At 36.8% G+C, this 21,145-nt stretch overlaps 3 protein-coding genes and 1 pseudogene across 7 annotated transcripts; 2 read left to right on the top strand and 2 right to left on the bottom strand.

The window, feature by feature from the left end:
* On the bottom strand, positions 1 to 3,273 carry LOC126803294 (protein FLX-like 4). 4 transcript variants are annotated; one of them, XR_007673098.1, is made up of 4 exons: positions 1,993 to 2,595; positions 1,449 to 1,588; positions 790 to 1,359; positions 1 to 196 (listed from the first exon to the last, which is right to left on the bottom strand). XR_007673098.1 is itself a non-coding variant. In XM_050531077.1 (4 exons), the coding sequence occupies exons 2-4, from the start codon at positions 2,526 to 2,528 to the stop codon at positions 1,049 to 1,051; spliced, it is 987 nt and encodes a 328-aa protein (XP_050387034.1). In that variant the 5' UTR covers positions 2,529 to 2,552; positions 3,147 to 3,273; the 3' UTR covers positions 305 to 1,048. The 4 variants fall into 4 exon arrangements, 3 of the variants coding, with proteins under 3 accessions (XP_050387035.1, XP_050387034.1, XP_050387033.1); XM_050531077.1 differs by lacking the exon at positions 1 to 196 and adding an exon at positions 3,147 to 3,273 and having other exon boundaries at positions 305 to 1,359; positions 1,993 to 2,552; XM_050531078.1 differs by lacking the exon at positions 1 to 196 and having other exon boundaries at positions 303 to 1,296.
* A 542-nt stretch (positions 3,274 to 3,815) lies between these two features.
* Positions 3,816 to 8,963, bottom strand: LOC126803292 (malate dehydrogenase [NADP], chloroplastic). The gene is made up of 14 exons (XM_050531074.1): positions 8,698 to 8,963; positions 8,482 to 8,581; positions 8,001 to 8,087; positions 7,168 to 7,252; positions 6,009 to 6,190; positions 5,855 to 5,925; positions 5,657 to 5,747; positions 5,484 to 5,558; positions 5,299 to 5,400; positions 5,087 to 5,209; positions 4,666 to 4,734; positions 4,514 to 4,582; positions 4,199 to 4,252; positions 3,816 to 4,105 (listed from the first exon to the last, which is right to left on the bottom strand). The coding sequence occupies exons 1-14, from the start codon at positions 8,850 to 8,852 to the stop codon at positions 4,052 to 4,054; spliced, it is 1,317 nt and encodes a 438-aa protein (XP_050387031.1). The 5' UTR covers positions 8,853 to 8,963; the 3' UTR covers positions 3,816 to 4,051.
* A 1,627-nt stretch (positions 8,964 to 10,590) lies between these two features.
* LOC126803295 (uncharacterized) lies at positions 10,591 to 12,573 on the top strand. Of its 2 annotated transcripts, none has more exons than XM_050531080.1 (4): positions 10,591 to 10,716; positions 11,058 to 11,178; positions 11,425 to 11,501; positions 12,265 to 12,573. In XM_050531080.1, the coding sequence occupies exons 2-4, from the start codon at positions 11,078 to 11,080 to the stop codon at positions 12,408 to 12,410; spliced, it is 324 nt and encodes a 107-aa protein (XP_050387037.1). In that variant the 5' UTR covers positions 10,591 to 10,716; positions 11,058 to 11,077; the 3' UTR covers positions 12,411 to 12,573. The 2 variants fall into 2 exon arrangements, with proteins under 2 accessions (XP_050387037.1, XP_050387036.1); XM_050531079.1 differs by having other exon boundaries at positions 12,259 to 12,573.
* A 566-nt stretch (positions 12,574 to 13,139) lies between these two features.
* On the top strand, positions 13,140 to 14,215 carry LOC126803293 (serine/threonine-protein kinase STY8-like; annotated as a pseudogene).
* The last annotated feature ends 6,930 nt before the right edge of the window (positions 14,216 to 21,145 follow it).

Genomic DNA, 21,145 nt, shown 5'->3' with positions numbered 1-21,145 from the left:
AAATGAAAATATAAACAAAAGACAGATGCAGCACACAAGGGATATTTGATAGCATCTATATAAAAACGTTAAAAAACATGATCCAGGTCTAAATTCCATTTATAAGCAAATTCAATCTCTTAATCTGTTTTAAGCTTCACGGTAGAGTCCATTTATCTGAACAGCACTCCCTTTGCAACCAGACTTTTTGTTCCACCTGCCAACTATCGTTTATCATCTCTGTTCTCTATCAACTAATAAATTCAAAAGTTGCTACCATTTCTACATTAATTATGGCAATTTCGGAAAGAGGAAGAGATAGGAAGAGATTGACATGAAATTTTAAAATAAACAAATAAAAAGACCTCCACATAGATTTTGCATGACCTAGCCAATATTTTCATGTGACATTAGTACACAACAAAGAGTGTCCCAAATTAATTTGATACCCGAGTCCATCTTCAATGTCCCACCTGTAATTTCTATTCTGTACACTTCGTCGTTTATTAAAATACAAGTTTTACCAATTTTACAGAATAAAGTATGATACAAAAGGAAGATGTGACTTCCGACCACCAACTTTCGCTTCTATCCCAATCAATTTGCCTTCTTTTCTTAGCAAAACTTACATGACAAAAACCACAGCAGAATAACCAATAGAACATGATGACAGACAATCTAGGGCAGCAAAATAACCAAATAATACTACTTCATTATTCTGTTAAAATATTATTGCCAGTGTTTAAACAACAAAAAATAGTGACCAAGTGTAGAAGTAATTAAATGATTGAAAAAAAGAAATTTTAAAACCTGGATTCCCCATTCCTCAGTGATGCTCCAAAAGGTTTTCCAGGGCGATGCACTTTATCTTTACTCAGCAGCTACTTATAACCCATTTACGATAAATAATAACCTAAAAACAAACCAATAATAATTACATAAATACCCACTAGTTAGCCTCGAGTATAATAATATAACATAATACACAATTAAAAAAAATGAATTTTCACATAGGCATAGGGCCATTTAAAAATTAGCCACCCTGAAACCCTCAGGGCTGGCTCTATGTTTATTCCCGAGCAAGTGCAGAGTCATATGCTCCTCCCCATACACTGTTCCCAGTAGTAGGGACAGTAACACCACCAGAAGCAGTGTCAAGCAAGGGATTATATGCTGCTCCCCAGATACCACCATCCCGAGCAGTAGCAGCATGCTGCTTGCTACTGCTGCTGGCAAAGTGAATTATTCCCTCTCCCAGTGACCTATTACCCATTGAAACATAAGGCCTTCCATAACCATCAAAATATGCACTAGCACCTGGCACGGTAACAGTGTAATAAGAATCTGGATTTATGTTTCCGCCATTATGTGCATTTGGGGCTAAAATAAGTAGAAACAATATCAGTACTAAGCTATCTAAGAAAGCCTTAACTGATAACAGGAGCCATATAGACAGGCAAGGAACTTACCTTGTGCTCTCTTTTCTGCATTTAAGGCCTCAGCACGTAACCTTTCTACTTCTCCAGCCATGCCCATTATATTCTTCTCCATAGATTTCATGTGCTCCACTTCTTCTATATTTCTACCTTTTTCATATTCAAAAGTAGCACTGTTTTACAGATGACAGCTTGAGAGAGTCAGCACATAAATTTAGAGGCTTTATATAATAGAAAAACCCAAAAATGAAACATGAGTTTAACCCAAGTGATAATTGTAATTGTATGGAGTGTTTAGTGACTGATTGGAAAAGTCATTACAATTTGAATATATGTTAATAAACCGACATGTGATTCTAATAAAAAAATGGAACAAAAGTGCATGGAGCAACCTTCCGTAATACTTCCAGAAAGAGAAAACATAGAAAGATATTCAGTACCTGTTATACTCTAAGTTTATCAAGACTTATGAGGATGTCAATTAAATTGAAGATTGATAGTATATGTATTGCAGTTAGTTCAATTGGTTTCACTCAGGTAATAGCACGAAAGCAGTATTACAAGGTCAGTGACTCACCACAGCCTATGGTGTTCTTGCCTCAGAATTTCAAGTTCATCATGCAGATCCGGCAGTTTCTTAACCTCAACACGAGTTTTCTGCAACTCATCAGTGGCCTGTCGGATTTGATTTCTCAGCTCTTTCCGTGCTTCCACCAAGCTGTATGCTTCCATTTGAGCCTTTTGCAATTCCTTCTTCACAACCTCACCGGCAACAACTTCTACTTCCTTTTTGGCAATCTTATCAACCATCGCCCGGATCTGAATGTCACTCTCAGTCTGGATGCTTCTCATGTGTGCCTTGACAGTTTGAACTTCCTCCTCTGCAGCTAGAAGCTCCTGCCTCAACTCCACCTGCGAAGCGGCCAATCTATGATTGTCTCCTGCAAGTTGTTTTATCTCTGCTGCCTGATATGCAATTTTGTTTTCCAATAATTCAGGAGGGGGTAGTGTCTCTCCTACTCGGTAGCCAGGCAAAGGTCCGTGCCGCATCATCCCTGGAGACTGTGCAGGGCGTCTATCAAAGGATGGCAGAATATGTCGTCGTCCTGCCATCTTCCCCTGATATTTTTCTTTTAACTATACAAACAGCAATGGTAGTTCATTTAGACCCAAGTTCTAGCTACCTACATTCGAAAAATACCAATACATCAAGTAACTATAAGCTTCAAGAAGAATACAACAGGTCACCAGTCTTAATATATTTTTCAAATTCAAAATTAGAAATGTGACATGGAAAATTTAACTTTTAGTCAAAACTCATCTCCAATGGAAATGCCCGATTTGAAACTTAAACAAGCATTAAAAAACCAAACACAATAAAGCTGTAAAATTGGGATGAAGATGAACATCTCCAAACTGAGCCATCTGTGTATTATTTGCCATATCCTGCATTCATTGGATTTTATAGTTGTAGTATTGTGACGTAGTGCATATCATAGCTGTAATTTATAGAAGCATGATTACTAGCTCGTGATTACATAAATATGATAGGCAATGTGAGCAGAAACACCAAATGAAGGATTCGCAAATGCAATGTCACAGAAACACCGAACCCAGATGCCAAATTAACCCCCAAATCCCGAAACCCATAACAATTAGCTCCAGAAATCGGCATCTTATTTAAGCAAAGCTAGAAAGAGAAAGAGGAGAGAGTCGCGAGTCGGACTTCACCTTGCCGTCAGCGGTGGTGATGACAGGAGGAAGAGGCTCGGCGACGAGGGCGGTGGGGTCCGAAGTTGTCGGAGGTTCAAGTGTTGAACTATGCCAAGGTTATGGCGAAAGGAGTCTCAAGTGTGGAACAGAAAAGGCAGAAGAGTACTGGTTTCATACAAACAAAAACTTTAGACTATTGGTTTCTTAATGGAATGACGTCAAAATACTTTTAAGAGAAGATAAGTGCTAAATAAAAATTTTCGTCGTTTCGATGTTGGATTAGTTCATATCAATCACAAAATTGCCTTTTATACTCGGAAAAAAAAAAGTGAAGAATGATGGCAATTGTGGTAGCCCTATGATGATACCCTTTTATGATATTAATTACTACCAATTCAACTACCAATTGTATTTGCTAACAAAAATTATATAAAAAAAGGTTTCATTTTAATGGAAATGATAACAATAGTCATCTCATCTCACTCAACTGATTTTATATGAAATTATAATATAGTCATATTTTGCCTTCTTTTCATGACTTTTGAAATTTACATCTTCTTTGTGATGGTAGGGGCAGTGGACACTACCCATCATGTTTTGCTCTGGTTGAAGAATGGATCTTGAATATCATATATCGCTTCTGAATCAAATATAGTCGTTTGCAACTACTTGCATTTAAGCCACACACAACTAAACAAACAATCATACAATCACAAATAGGTAGATGACAATGTTTAAGCTATATCCTGCACAATGTACAGAAAACTTATTACAACCTCAAAATTTGACAAATGACGTGATGCTATTCCCTCTAATTTATTGTCATGCTTACTTTACATAAACAATTCTGTATGGTTTGATCCAGTCGCTCTTTATCGTAGTTTTTGTAGAAGTTTTCGAGATATAGAATTATCTGATTGCAATTACATCTCTCCAGGAAGCATAGTATCCTCCGGTAAATCACAAAAAGCAATACCCTAGGAAGCAATAATCATGAAAGTTAAAAATTTAAGACGAGATGAGAAGACTATCAAAAGAAGGTAAATTTGCTGTAGCAATGATATATTTACCTGTCCAATAAGGTGACCAACACATCTTTTTTCAGCTAGTAACTCAGCTTCACTCTGCAAAATTTTGACACCATATAAAGCCATTTAATAAAAATGTAATAACAGCAGCTGATTGATTGAAAATCAGAATGGGAAATAGCCTCTCTCTCTCTCTCTCACAGATAATGCAAGAGAGAAGATGAAATTAAACAATTTTGATTTTCGCACTGGTCTTTTCTTTCTTATAGAGTATCTATGTAAGATAATAACACTAAGAGTTAGAGCATTTCTTAATGCCTTGCATCCAGTCATTAAATGGATTTCAAGAGGGAATACCTTTGTTATTCTCTTGAGAAGATAGTCATCAAACTTTATGTCCTTCACAAGTTCATAATCCCCATCTCCCTGGAGAATAAACTTGAATTATTGGCAGTGCCCATCTTTTAATCATTAACAACAGGTAAGCTTAGTTCCCTACATAAACTTACTTTTGATCTGCATGGCATACTGAACACTATATCCTCTGCTATACCATAGGGATTTCCGCTTGTGTAAACCTACAATATTCGGCAACAAAAACAGAATATAAACGCAACCCAAAAACAGAATATTAAACACAATCCTTTATCCGCATGGCTTCATTAACATGTTAAAAGACATCTTCTTTATCTTTCAGCTACCTTCCTCACGAATGTATAATACTGTATCCATTTGATTTAAGTAAGACAGGGATGAAAAGCAAAATGAGTTGCAAGAAGAAAAAAATTATAATTTTATAGTTTTTTGTCACTTCAGAAACAAAAGTGATCGTAATCGTCATATGGTTTCTCAAGAAATATTTAGTTTTTAATATGAAATATATGGTATAAAGATAACTTGAATCTTCTTATCAAACAAATATGAACTTACACCGGAAGAAAACCAATCACCCTCCGGGGTAGGATTGACCAAGGACTTTATGGCATCTACAATCGAAACGGAAGTTGATGCAGCTGAAGATCTTCCCCACTTTTTTATGAGAGCACCTCCCCTCTGGAAATTGAATCTATAATTAGTTAATGATGATGAAGGACACACATACCCAGAGAAGAATATTGAAACGCATATTTTGACATTCTTACCGTCTGGACCTTGTGCGTAAACTCCTCTTCCAACCACCTGTGATCCTTGATGACCTCTTTGACAGGCAAGCCATCAATTTTAGCATTTAAGAAATCTGGGACCTGTTATGCTTTTCAGTATTTGTCTTCAAACGCAAGCTAGAGAAAATTAATCTTTCGTTTACAACATATTGTTTTCAAATTACCTGAGTGGTAGAATGATTTCCCCAGATTGTCATGTTTGACACTTTATCATAGAAGACACCAGCTTTGAGGGCCAGCTGAATAAACATGACACGTTTATAAAAGCTAAATATTTGTTCATAAGAGAAGGAAAATATCATATATAATTTATTAATGTACACAAGCTATGTTTTACCTGACATTTTGCTCTATTCTCATCCAGCCGAGTCAACGCATGAAAGTTTTTAGCAGGAATGTTCGGAGCATTTTTCATACAAATTAGTGCGCTACAAAACGGATCAATGTAGTCATCAGTAACAAGCATAATCTACTACTCCAGACATTGCATCCTTTGACCTGAGAGATTTGGAAATAAAGGAACATAATGACATACTTTGTGTTACAAGGGTTGCCAACCACTATCACCTTGACATTACGAGATGCAACAGCATTAAGAGCCTTTCCCTGTTAATTCAAGTCAGTAATATATTAGCAAAAGTCATTCATTTGTATATCAAAGGAAGGCCATAGTGGTATCATAAGGACACCTGCTCTGCAAAGATCTGCCCATTTTTATCCAACAAATCCGCTCGTTCCATTCCAGGACCCCTAGGCTTTGCTCCTATTAGTAGTGCCCAGTCCGCATCTTGGAAAACTTCATATGGATCAATACCTATGATCACCTCCCTTAACAATGGAAATAGGGAATCCTCCAATTCCATAGCAACTCCTGCAAAATTTAACTGTCCACTCAATCACCAGTTCAGTAGGGAAACCTGGCAGTCTTCATTTAGATGACTTCTCTTTTAGTAATTGCTCGGTTTCAACTCATGCAAGTTACAATAAATCTAGGTACTTGTTGACTCTTCTTCAACTCATGCAACTCATGCAAGTTACAGTAAAGTCTTATACATATAAATATATAATATACATAAACAGAAAAAAAGGGATCCGTTAGGGGGAAGGCCCTGTACATATATATGTATATATAGGGTATATCTCAGACTGACAGGCACGCGACACATTGACACTTTAAATCCATGGGAAATATAAGTCAACTCTGTCAAACACTATATTCAATTCTGTGTGCATTTGTCCGCAATGCTGGTATATGAAGATTTTGGTATGGCAATGCAGATGTTGATTGAGCTAGTTTATAAAGGTCACTCTGAATGCTGGATTCAATATAATTCTAGTAACTTCTACTTGAATAGCAATAATGCATCAGAGAGGTTTGGTACTGGTTTTCTAGTGTCTTTTGGTCCTGATTTTGTTGATTCTTCTGCGCAGCGAAGGCTATAGTGGCAGAATGATCCAACTAAGCTGAGTACAGGGGCCTTGCTGAACAATTTACTGTGGCACGTGAGCACGGAAGCAAATAACTGGTAGCTAAATTATGTAAGTCTTCTGTGATCAGATGACTGAAAGAGACTAAAGTATTCATTCTATACTCTGCCTTTCAAAATTCTCTAATTACTCGAATCAAATTGAAAACCTAAATTCATATAACACTACATGCCTCTATACACTTTTACTCACAAGTATTAGGATCGAGATTTATTATGTGGTTGAACAACAATGTAATTTTGCATAGTTCATTATTTTTTTCAAATTTCATATTGGAGTTTAGATAATGCTGACAAAATAAATAAATTTATTGTAATGCAAATTTGTACATATTAAACGCTGACTGTGTTAGAACCTTACCTTCAAGAGCTTCAAATGATCTTTCAGATCCCAGTAGTTTCAATGCAATAGGTTGGTCTGCCCCAAAAACCTCACCCGATGCAAGCTGGAAATCATATTGCAAAATGTTGAATACAGATTCTCTAAAATTGATTAAAAAAAATAACAATAGTTTCTATTCACAATTATGAACATAATCTCAAATTTCCAGCAGCATAACTTTAATCAGTTTATTTCTATGAGAAGAGCCAGAGTTTTCTTTCTTTATGATACCTAAAAATTTAATGGATGGGAACAAAACAATCTTCTACAAACCCAAGAATATTATAAGGTAACTAAATCTGAATTTCATGGCTTTTCGAAACTCTAGTCTGGAGTCACTGAGGGCAGGAAAAGCCAGGAACAGCCGCCAATAAAACTAACAGCATACGTCATTTCGTGATTTTTAGCTGCTGATATGCCAAGGCTCCATGCTGATAGTTAAATTACTACATTTTATTGAGAATTAACTGAAAATACATCATAGGTCAAAATGCTTCTTTAGTGAATTTAAGTAAGATCCGACTCTTGTCAGTTTAAACAGACACATGATAAATGCTCAGGTTTTACAGTTTCCCAATGTTCATTATTCCCATTTCCCAGTAATAAACTCCAGACGTGATCGCTCATCAGGCCCCCCAAAGTTTAAACGTTAAAGTTAAACAGTCCAAAGTTTAGTGGCAGCAAGTCATTTGAATCTATACACACTACAAGCTAAGTATGTTCATATTGTCTCCATTTTCTAGTTAATAGGACAGCCCCAAAAAATATATATATAAAAGAGAGTCTGAAGTGTAGTTGCAACAAACACTTACCTTGAACAGTAGATGATTCGAAATCATTCCGGCTGCACCAGAGACGGCAATATTAATTAACTTCTTCCAAGACTTTGTCTCCTCTTCCTGTGATCATTGAATCGCAGTTATTAGTTAGACATGCAGATATAGAAAAGAATGATCTTGATAGTGAAATGCATATCAACGTACAAATCATGCAGTGCATTTTACACTAAACACATTCGGATATTATCAAAGCAAATGATTATTCTTTCAGCTAAAAGGCGCTCGGTAGTACGATATTAGGATTTAAGTTTGATAAACAGAGCAACTGATCGTCAGCTCATACAATTACAAACTTAATGGAAAACAAAACAAATCGTACTTATTGGTAAAGAAGCCAATACATTAGGGTAACTCCCAACTGGACTAGGCATACTGACAAACACCACCAGTCCGTATACTTATGTAAACAAAGAAGGGAGCAAAAAACCCAGATCAGAAAACGTAGAAAGCTTACAGCTTTGAGATCATAAGTGAGGCAAAACACGCCATAACACTCGGGCTTGTTCTTGGGTTCTTCAGTTTGCGCAGGAACAGGAGCAGGAGCTTGAACTTGACTGAGATCATTAAAAAAAAAAACAACAACAACACAATTACCACAAGCATAGATAAAACCAGAACAAAGTAAAAAAGAAGGGTTTGTTAGAAAGAGTAGAAGAAAAAAGGTAATTACTTGGCTGCAAGAGAGCAAGAGACTCGAGCATGTTGGGTGCGAGAGAGGGGTGGAAAAGCAACACGACGGAGATGGGTGGTTGAGAATGAGAGCTTGGACGGGTGAACGAGGCGGGTGGCGGTGTATGAAGGCGTTGAGAGCTCTGCTACTGCCATGGCAGCAGAGAAAGGTGGAAGCTTTTGTGTGAGGAAAAGATTGAGAGAAACAGAGGAGGAACTTGAGAAGACAAAGAGAAGAGAAAGAGACTGATTTGGAGGGAGAGGGGCAGATAGGTTGGGAGATGAGTTGGGGAACTATGGGGAAGTAAGGCCATGCACATGACACTTGTCAACAATACTGTCACTTCCTCATATCCATAAATCTCCCCCTTCAATTTTTTTCTTGATTTTTTGGTGGGCAAGAGTGACCGACTTTCAGTTGGGCAATATAGGAACATAAAAAAAGAACAATACCCATGTGACAAAATGTATGATATACTAAGATAAGAACATAAACATTGCTTTCTTAGAGGGAGAATGTATGAGAAGCTATTATGAACTCTAATCACATTGATTATAGGGTTTATAGCCTAAGATAGGGGATTATTTTAGAAGCAGAGGGACACATTGGAGTGTTGAAGAGGCTTCAATTGACACAGATTAGTGTTACTTTCAAGATCTAGATACATATTAGTGTTACTCTTATGAATCAACAAGTAGTTGCTTGCAGGAATTGCAATACAACACAGAAGCCAATCCTGACTTGGAGTTAGATCTAAGGGGCCGGGGAGAAATTCCGCAACCTAATGATTTACAGATAAGGGGAACTTACAAATTACAATGGGGTTTTGAATCAAAGTTTATATGAGTTTATTGAGTTAAAGAGTTTATTATTCGACATGAATTTTCTGATGGTTAAATTGTCATATCTGTGTTTCTTTTGGCAAGAAAGCTGTATGGAATTTCTGGTGCTAATTATATATACATCTGATCAGCTGCTTGAGCTCTCAGCTGTACTTCAAGCTCACCTCTTCCATGTATTCAGCTGTTCTAAAAATTATTTATTCCTTATACACAGGTTGTTGGAGATACATTTGGACTCGGACCAGGATGAATGATTTGATTTGCTCCTACTACTTTGGATGGTCTTTATTTGCAACAAAATGCGGCCAAGATTTCCGTTTTGGTTGGGTTTCATGTGTAGTAATGAACTATTAACCTCCCAATTAATATTTCAAAAGCAATGTATGATAGTGAAACAAGAAGAATAAGAAAATAGCAGTGGTTTTCCAACAGCCAAAGTCCAAGACTTGACACGGACACCACCTAAGAATCCAAGTTCGCTTTTGGTTTTGGTCACAATTTCATGTATAATAAACCAAAGGGAATAGACCCAAAACTAAGGGTATCTATCTCCATTTAGCACCATTGCTAGTTGTTGTTGCTTGTGCGCATTCAACATCCTCCGGACCAAGACAAGAAGAGTATCGCATACTACTTTGTATGGATTCTCACGAAATAGCGATCTGCTTTCATACACAATTGATTGAATTGAACTAACAAATCTCAATAAGTTCAAAAGTTTTTATATGCTCAGAGTTTTGATACTTAACCAGATTGACATCAACTTTAACTATTAAATTTTAACTTGTTGTCATTATATTGTCAATACGTCACAGTAATACTTTGAACATGTAGGACGTTCATATAAGTTCATTCATTATAATATGTTCCACTTTGCTTCAAACAATTAAATGTAGCATGCTCACATGAAATCACTGCTACAATGGAATAGTGTTATTAAGGAAGAAAACCCAGGGAGTTGATGCACTATGCCGTTTCTGCCCTTAATGTCATCATGTGTTCTGGAACACACGAGGGTATATTGGACTTTCTAAAACAATATCTTCCCTTCCTCTTGTCCAAAACAACAGAGCGCCGTCAGTGGACATCTCTGCGGCAACTCTTTCTTCAGTTCCTCCTCTTTGATAATCTCTGCTTACTCTACTCACTCTTCTCAACTCTTCTTTTTAACTCTTGGGTATGTCTTGTTATCTCTTTGTTTAATCTTTAAGACTTTCAAGTTTCCTAGATATCTTGGGTATGCTATTTCTGACTGGGAATGACGTATATCGTGTTCTTCGTTCAAATTTTCAGTATTGTTTTAGTATATAGAGATGGGTTATGTTGATTCTCGTCCCGCTAGTTCCAGTATTAGGTTCGGTCTTGTATTTTTTATTAGGAATAAGGAATGTGTTTTCTGGGTTGAGTAGAGGTCAATGCATACGGGAACTCATAATTTGATCTTAATGTAGAATCCCAGATGTTGATTATCGTTTTATAGTTTGATATAGTAATTGTAATTTCTTGTTTCTTTGGCAGGACAAAGGTTTTGTATAGAAATGGAACTTGGATCCCTTTCTGATCCCTCTCAGTCCACATTCTCTTTGATTGATGAGGATCATACATTCGCGAATGCTATCAGATATACTCTGAATCAGGAGTAAGTGCTTCCTAACTCTGTTTTGTAACTTCGCCTCACGTTTTCACCTGGTATAATGTTGAAGCATGAATCATAAATTGATAGTCGTCATTAACGTTACTGTGGTGAACTAATTAATCTTACTTTTCGTGCTTGGGAATGATGGTGTGGTAAAACCGTAAAAGTAATGGTAGTTGTACTTAGAGGTGAACTACATGATGTGCTTAAGGGTAAACTAAGAAGCTTTAATTTGATCTCATCTTGCAGTCCAAGGACAAGTTTCTGTGGGTACAGCATTCCTCATCCATCAGATAACCGAGTTAATGTTAGAATCCAGACTACAGGTGTGTATATTTGTATAATTTTTTGCCTAGAGCAATATATGTATATGTATACCAGATATCAAATACAAGTATTTTGTTCTGTCATAGACTTTTGTGATTGTTTCTGGTTGTAGTGTTCCCTATTTTTAAGAGAGAGAGAGAGATGATAGATATACTAGATTCCCCAGTTATATTCTTACGTTAATTATCAGCCAACTTTAGTTTCTATTCAGTTGGTTGTATGTCCAAAAGGCACCTGTTGTGTACTCGTGTATATGTGAAGAAGAGCCAATGTGTGAGTTTGCAAATTTTAAGAGAGTTTGATCACAGAAGAGCTACTTACTTGAATATGGTTCTATTATTTTTGTATTCGAACAATTTAGTATGCTGCAATTTAGATCACAGAAGACCTGAGCAGTTTGTTTTAGGAAAGAAAAGAAAAAAAATTCCCATCTATATTTATCGATATTAAGAGGAATTAGACATTTAGATAGAGCACATATATGCCTACATTGACCGATTAGTTTTTCCTTAACCATTCCTAAATCTTTTGCATTACTAAATGTAAGGCATCAAAAGAGTGCTATGTTTGGTGGTTGATTACTACTTAGATTATGTCTTGTGGCCTTTTCTTCCAGGCCAATCAGTTATGTAACTTTAACTTGTCCTGGCCAATTCACAATCCCTACAGCAGATGTTCATGTGCTTCTCATCATATTATTAGGAAATGCAATTCTGATTTTTAGTCTAAAGTCTAAACCGGGTCATTTCATTCAAGTTACAGGTGATCCAGCAAAAGATGTATTCAAAGATGCATGCCAGGATCTCATGGTGATGTGCCAACATGTGAGCAACACTTTTGACAAGGCTGTGGTTAATTTCAAAATGAGCAACTCTGTGGAAGGCATGGATATTGAATCAGATAGTTAGATTCTCAGATTCTCATCTATATGATTACTTCATTCTTGATTACGAATGTAGGTTAATACTGTATGCACTTACAAGTTCTATTTCACTGTTTCATGTATTTGTGTTGGTAGCAAAATTATGTCACTAGCTGATTCTTCTAATGGAAGTAGTTAATTATCTAATTTTCTCTCTGTTTGTCAGTCTCTAGTTTCAGTCACTAATTGGTGTACAATTTTGCATCATACATACTAGCAATAAACTAACATATGACTGACAAAATGAGCAGAGCTTTCGGAACTGAACGTCATTGTTTCTGAACTAAACACATGCCGTCTTATCTTGGTTGAGTATTACTGTATTCGTATGACTGATACTTTTACTCTCTACCAGTTATAGATTAAAGAGACAAGGCCACAAAGATTCATCAATACAACGGAAACCTAAACTGTCAAAGAAAAGGGCATTGGAAGCCGTCAGGAAGAACGATTGATTCGAAACTGACATTGGTCACATCACGACTAGTGAGCAAGAGCGCCCGTAAAGCCATAATTACACTTACGATGGAAGAACAATACCATTCTAATTGGGATTATTTACCTTCGCCAACTATATATGTATTTCTAGCTTTACGTATCCCAGCAGATTAGGGTTTCCCTTTTCATGCTCGTGAACTGATACTCCATATATATAGAGTCATAGCCATTTGAAAGGAATTTCGAAAAAGTGAAACCTTGAATAAAGAAAGTAGAGATGGAAGAAATAAGAGAAGAGTCTGGTCCGGCGAAAAACAAGATTGACAAGAAGGTTTTGGACGATCAGCTGCAGAAGTATCTTGATAAAGTACATGAGATGGAAAAGAAGAAGAAGAATGATACGCAGGAAATCACAAAGTTGGAGCCACGGAAATACGGGAGATTCAAGAGTGGGAAATAGATCCTGAAAAACTGGTTATTCATAAAGAACCCTTTGCTCATGGCACCTTTGGTCATGTTCACAAAGGTGTTTACGATGGCAACCCAGTTGCAGTCAAAGTGTTAGATTGGGGAAAAGAGGGAGAAAGAACTCGAGCTTTGCAAAGAGATTTTCAGGGTGAGGTTTCTGTTTGGTTTAAGCTTGATCATTGCAATATCACCAAGTGCATTGGAGCCACAAAGATGATGACTTCAAAGCTCAAGTTACAAATTGATAACAAGGAGTTGAGTAGTAATTGTGCTTGTGTGATAACTGAGTATCTTGCTAGAGGTACTCTCAACTCTTACCTCATTCGCCAAAGGAAGCTGCGTATGGAGGATGTCTTGCAACTAGCAATGGATGTTGCAAGAGGATTGAGTTATTTGCACTCAAAGAACATCGTTCACAGGGATGTGAAAACAGAAAATTTACTTCTTGATAAAAATCGGGTAGTAAAGATAGCAGATTTCGGTGTTGCTCGTCTTCAGGCTTCAAATTTGTGTGAGATGACAGGCAACACCGGTACACCTGCATACATGGCCCCTGAGGTGTTGGAGTCTAAACCATAGGACAAGAAATGTGACGTTTATAGCTTTGGGATTTGCTTATGGGAGATTTACTGCTGCCAAATGCCCTACTCTGACTATTCAATCTCAGAATTGAGTCAACTAACTTCGGCTATTGTATACAAAAAGTTAAGACCAGAAATACCTAAAGGCTGTCCAAGATCCTTGGCCAAAGTTATGAAAAGATGTTGGGACGCAGAACCAAGCAAAAGACCAGAAATGGAGGAAGTTGTTACCATGTTGGAGGCGGTTGACTACTCGAAGCATCCCCACGGTTGCTTCTGCTTCTCTATGCCGAGCACCAAATAGGCATAGCACAGCACATATATACGTAGACAATTGAAGATACAACTACTTAGAGGACACCACGATTGTTTCTTTTTATCTTGACTGTATTTATTTCATACAAAGCTCAAGATTTATTGTCAGTAACTTGAGTTTTGGTTTTTGTCAAGAAATGAAAGGCGAGTTTAACTTAAAAAGGATAGTCTGTATTTTGTTATCCGGGATTCGTCTGGAACTTAATCAACTCTTTGCTGACTGTTGAGCGTGCGGAAGTCTTCGCTTGCCAAGCTGCCCTGGATCTTGATGATGATGCCTGTTGTTCTGGAAATTAACAGAGACTCAAGCTTGGTGCAATGTCAAGTTTCAAGTTGGGCTACAAAGGAAAACTTAATGACTGGGAAGAAATTATGTATGATGACGGTGGAGGTGTTAAACTACTACCAAATATGAGCATTTGCTGATTTGCACATACAGGGAGGGGAGCCAATCTGGTTGCATTTGCACATCTCTTGGCAGATACAGGATTTAGATAGAAGTTTAATTTACGCTATATTTATATTTGATCAATACTGTAGTTGTATTCATATTTGATCATTTGATATTGCTTTACGTTAAACCCAATGGTCTAAATATCGATTATCGGTATCGTATCGGTCGAGTGGTAAAACGATATATCGATATATATCGGTTTCATCGGATTTGCTTATTTTTAATAAAATTTATAAAATTATACTTCAATATAAACCAAATAAACTAAAAAACGGTACTAAGTAAACTAAAGAAAATAAATACTTGATTTTGTGACAATTAAAGTACACGAACAACACCTAATAATAAAAATAGGCATTTAAGAAGGATTAGTTAGACTTGAAATTCATCATATATATTTAAAATATATATAAAAATTAAAAATATATATGAAAAAATGAAAAAAAAAAAGAGGGAAAATTAGAAAAAAGTGACATCTCTCATTATCAATTAGAAAAACATAATCACTAATATCCTAATTATAAAAGGGTCAGCTATTTTATATTAAAATTATAAAATAGTTAACAAAATTTGGAGAAATTATAAAATAGTCAGTTTTTTCATATTTATATAACCGTTGTACCTTTCTCTCTCTAACTATCAGTGTAATCGAATTTCACAGACAAGAAAAACACTGAAGCTTCCTTTTCTGAATTCAGAAAACCTCCCACGCCTTTGATCCTCTCGTCCGCTGACTATACCAGCTTAGCCTCCCCGCCGTCGTCGCCGTCGCCACCGTCATTTCGCTCGTTCATTCTGACAGTTTGGTTACTCTCCTGCAGGCTTCGCTCTCACCGTCGTCACTCTCTTTCATTTTGACATTTTCTAGCTTCCTCCAAGTTCGGTTGCTCTCCTGCAAGCTTCGCCGTCACCACCGCTGTCAATTCAGGTTAGTTTCGGGAGGTTTTCTGAGAACTAATTTGTTTCAATTCAATTCTTATTCATGTTGTTAGTTGTGCTTCCTTCGTTTCATTTTCGCGTTCTGATCAAGCATTTTGTTTTTGTATTTCAATTCCAATTCGAGCTTGCTACTACATTTTGGTTATGATTTTTCTTTCTTGCAAATTGATTTGATTTTTGCTGTTGTTGTTACTCGTTTTGGTTTTGCAGATCTTTTCTTCATGAATGCTTCAATGTACTGGTTTAGGTTGATCTATGACTTTCATATTTAAGATTTTTTGAGTTATATCACGAGGTTTTTGTGATTTTGAATTGTGCATTTCCATTGTATGTATGTTGGTTACACATGCTGTCACACCTTCTGTCACACCTGTTGTCACACCGCCTGTCACACGTTCTGTCACACAACCTGTCACACCTCGTGTCACACTTCCTGTCTTGTCACCCCTCGTGTCACATTACATGTTTTACTTTTTTGCAGGTCACAATGCATTTTGTTTATACAGGAAAGCTTTCATATTGTGGCAAAGGAGCAACGATTTCATTTTCAGATAACTGCAGCTTTTTCGATATTTGTGAGCGAGTGAGAGGTAGATTTCTAAATCTCAATAAAATGAACTTGAAACTGCATTTTAGAGTTCATCTTGATATTATTGAATATCAGTTGGAAAATGATATTGATATGAAGATGATGTTTCGAATGATGGCACGTCATGCCTAAGATTTTGTAGATATTGATATTCTTTATGTTGATATGGGTGTTTCCGGGTCAAAAAGTATCGTAAGTAATAATATTAGTGACAATAGTAGTGTTTTCTTCGAAGAGAACCAGTTTTTGGGTTGCTATAAGCGGGAGGATCTGAAGACATATCAAACTCAATAATGGGGTACACTTATTCGTTTTGTTGATCAAATTTTTGAGGGTGGGGTGGATGATTTTCGATTAAAACTCGCATGTATGCGGTTGAGTTGGGCTTTGAAATTGATTGGGTGAGGAACAGCAAGCAAACTGTTGTAGCTTGTTGTAGCAAGAAGTTGTCAGATAGTTGTGACTGGCTTGTGAAGGCATCCTTGCAGGTACTACTGTTGTTGATTTTTATTACTATTTGTGCATTTTCATTCAGTGTGATAGTCACACTACCTATCACATTGTCACACCCCATGTCAATCACCTATTGTCAAACTACTTATCACACCTCATGTCACATATGTTGTCTCACTTTTATGTTACTCCAGTATTCATACCATCCGTCACACCTTCTGTCACACCGCCTGTCACACGGACTGTCACACCGCCTGTCACACCTCCTGTCACACTTTGTCACACCTACTGTCAGATCTGCTTTCACACCACCTGTCACACTTTTTTAACACCTATTGTCACACTATCAATTTTTTTCTTTATATTTATGCAAGCACAACAATTTTTTTTGTATTACGAAGTTGGTCAATGAGCACAAGTGTCGTGGTGTTGTACGCCTTCAGAAGAGTAGCATGATGGGATCATAGATAATAAAATCACTTATGCTTGACAAGCTTCGTGCCGATCCTAATAAGTCAACTGTTGATATATCCAAGGAGTTGAAGATTGATTATGGATTGGATGTGTCGTATCATAAAGCTTGGTATGGAAAAGAACTTGCTAGGGATGCTGTAATGGGTAATGAAGCCGAATCTTATGCTCAACTGCACTAGTTTTGTCAACAGACCGTTACTGCCAACCCGAAATCTAAAATCAATATTAAGATTTGCAGTGAATCAAAAGGGTTTCGGCGTATGTTTGTTTCATATTTAGCTTGGATGAAGGGTTTTCAAGCTTGCCGACATCTTCTATTCATTGATGCGACATTCATCACCAACAAATACCAAGGTCAACTTCTTGCTGCAACTTCCAATGATGGAAATAGTGGTACTTTCTCTATCTTTTATTTTTCTTTGATTGTTACTGGTAGTGTGACAGGCACTGTGACTGATAGTGTGATAGGTAGTGTGACAGACGTTATGAACATGGATAGTAGTGTGACAGGTAGTGTGATAGGGATTGTGACAGGTTGTGTGACTGATTTTGACTAATTTTGTTTTTCAGGTATGTATCTGGTAGCTTATGCCATTGTTGATGCCAAATCTGAGAGTAATTGGAGATTCTTCCTCGAGTTTTTGTCTCTTCAGCTATTGAAGTACTCCTCATGTGAGGTTACATTTATTTCAGATCGAAATACCGGCCTTCTTGGTGCATATCCAAAAGTCTTTCCTCAAAATCCTTTAGGATTATGTTTTAGGCACCTTATTGCTAATTTGGATGGCCGTTATAACGGCAATGCCTACCTCAAGCATAGGATCTCTAATTTGTTTATGCAATGTGTTTATTCTTGCATAGTTGATGCATATGAAAAAAAATATGAAAGCGTTGCTCGCAGAAGGTGGCACACCAATTGAGGACTTTTTTGAAGATCTTCCAAAGGAGAGTTGATGTGCAGCTTTTTTCAAGGGTCAAAGGTATGATTTATGCAACTTTTTTTGCTGGTGTCCAATGTTTTTTTATTTGTTATATATGTTTCTGGTGGTGTGATTGGTTTGTTATATATGTGGTTGTAGTGCGACTTAGTGGTGTGACAAGTGTTATGACAGGAAGTGTGACAAGTGTTGTGACAGGTGATGTGACAGGGGTTGTGATAGTCGGTGTGACAGGTGTTGTGATAGGGAGTGTGGCTAGTTCTCTGACATTTTTTTAGAATGATATTATGATTTCTTTTCTAGGTATGGTGAGATGACAAATAACATAGCAGAATGTTTTAACAACTGGTTGTTGCCTATGAAAAGTCTTCCAATTGTTAAGATGAATGAGACTATTCGTGTGAAGTCAATGGAACTTATTGTGGCTCGGAGAGCAGAGGCAAAAGATTGGGTCTCAATTTTGTGTCCACAGATGGAACTGCAACTGAAAACCAACTTGGGTAATGGTAGACATTGGAATATAGCAAATCAGATCTAGATAACTAGGCTGTTACATTGGAGATTTTATAACTAGATCTATATTCATTATATTTATTATGAGTTGATCACTGTTTAGTTATGTTGAATGAAATGTATTCAATTGGTTGCAGAATAAAGCGTTGTAGCGGCTCACTACAGATTTTTTCAAACTATTTGTCTTAGGTGTCACACACCCTATCACAGTGAAATGTAATCAATTAATATTAATAAAATTCTTAAAGTGCAACAGAATACTCTGCAAATAATCACACTACATATTAGTTCTTCAACGATATATGTCGTTATGAACATATCACAAGTCACATAGGCTGTCACACAACTGCTCACAAGCGCTGTCACACACTATGTCACAAGTGCTGTTACAATTTTGTCACAACGCTGTTTGTCACACAACATGTCACAAGCTCTGTGACAAGTATTGTCACAAGTGGTGTCACAAGCACTATCACAAAACCTGTCACAAGGACTGTCACAGACGCTGCCACAGAACCTGTCACAATCACTGTCACGCACCATGTCACAAACGCTGTCACAGACTCTGTCACACGCGCTGTCACACAGTCACAGTATAAGAAAATCAAACCTGCAGTTTGAAATTTCTGGACAATACTTAATTTTTCAAAAGTACCAATTGCGATAAATTACTATCAATATTGTCGATGGTACAATCAAATTCAACCAATTGTTTTGATAATAACCTATAACCTATGAATTTTATACATTAGTTGTTTTGAACTTTTAGATATTAATTGTTTCAGAATTCAGTTTCTACAAAAATTGAGGGTGACTTATAAACTTCTTGATGACCTTTGCTCGCCACTTCTTGCAAAATTTTATCAATTTCATCTTTCTTATTCATCTTCCCTTGGACTGGTCGCTCCTTGGCAATGCAATGCATGTAATACATCACCAAAGCTCCACACTCTAGCCTGGTTGTCAAAAATTAGACTATCAAAAATGTGTGATCATAATACTATCTACAGTATAAGTCACACGCGCAGTCACAACAATTAAGTATGTGGGATGAAAATAGTTTGCACTTACGAATTATCTGGTTGTTGGATTGGTACAAAGTTTTTCCCCGGTAACTTGTAATGGCTGATGCTGAACTTTCCTGACTTTCTGTACTGCTTCGCCCAATTGATTGTCTTTATTTCTTTTTCAGTGAGGGCTTGTTTGTTGAAAATAAGATTATCATATGTGCTCTTGTTGCTGAACTTCATCCTACACCCTTGGCTGATCATTTCATCAGATTGCTCTGCAACTGCTTTGATCCAGAGTCCCACCATTTCAGCCTGTGCAATTATTTAAAAAACATAAAGAATCAAATACAGTCAAATTACCAGTGTAAACGTTATGTGACAACATGTGTGACAGAAGCTGTGACAGCATGTGTGACAAGATCTGTGACAGTCAAACCTCCTTTCACAACCTTTTTTTTCAAAGTGTAAAAGGTATGTGACAGCAGGTGTAAGAAATACAAAGAAAACACTAAATCAGAGATGAATGAGTTGCAAAGGTACCAATTTCTTGGCATCCTCCCACGATAGCCCCCGTTCTTTGTGCCTTGGCTCTATATAATCGACATGATAAAACATTGGCGGGCGTGTTTGAAATACCAGCAGCGTGTAGTGGTATGAGATTGTATGGATCATCGGGAATAACAAAATAGATGCTTCTCCCAAGTACTCATATAGTTTCTCCCCCATATGCTAATGGATGCTCTTGACATATAGATTTTCGACAGCATACTGTTTGAATCAAGAAAGTAGGCAATCAGAATTCCAGTAACAACATCAGTTAATACAAAAAATGGTTCGTCAAATTAAATTAATGTCTCACCCATGTCAAAATTGGCATTGCCTTTGCTACCGAGTCACTCATTGATGGAGACACACGAATTTTGGAGTTCAGAATACAACCAAATGCATCTATCACATTGCATGCGGCTGCTTTACTCTCTATGAACCACTTAATGTCAGTTTTGGTGAATTATGTTCCAATCGGGCCATCAAACAATAGCGTCCTGCAATGTACATATTACACATGATGAGTCATCATCACAAGTTACAACTACATTAATAGATCAAATAATAAAGAAATGAAAACTAATTTATGAAACCAGCCACACCTCCTGTGAAACCATCTGTCACAATAACATTTTTGTCATGTGACATATATTGTGATAGAATTGTGACAGGCAATGTGACAGACATAACTCATAGAAACTCACTAATGAGATCAAACACACCACCTGTCACATACCCTATCACACCATATGTCACACCTCTTATCATAGTAAGATTTCTATTGAGACATGAATTGTGACAGGGATTGTGACATGAATTGTGACAAGTAATGTAACAGGCAATGTGAAACAAGTCATACAACAATTTTTACAAAAACATATAAAAGAAACAAATCACATTTTGAAAAGAAAACTACAATGGTGTAGAAAACATAATTCATACCCGCTGCTTGTATTATTTAATCACCGTGTCCATTCTCTCATTGTCTTCTCATCCATACATT

Source organism: Argentina anserina, chromosome 7, assembly GCF_933775445.1.
Source record: "Argentina anserina chromosome 7, drPotAnse1.1, whole genome shotgun sequence".
NCBI classification, from domain to species: Eukaryota; Viridiplantae; Streptophyta; class Magnoliopsida; order Rosales; family Rosaceae; genus Argentina; species Argentina anserina.
This window is presented reverse-complemented; position numbering and strand designations above follow the sequence as displayed.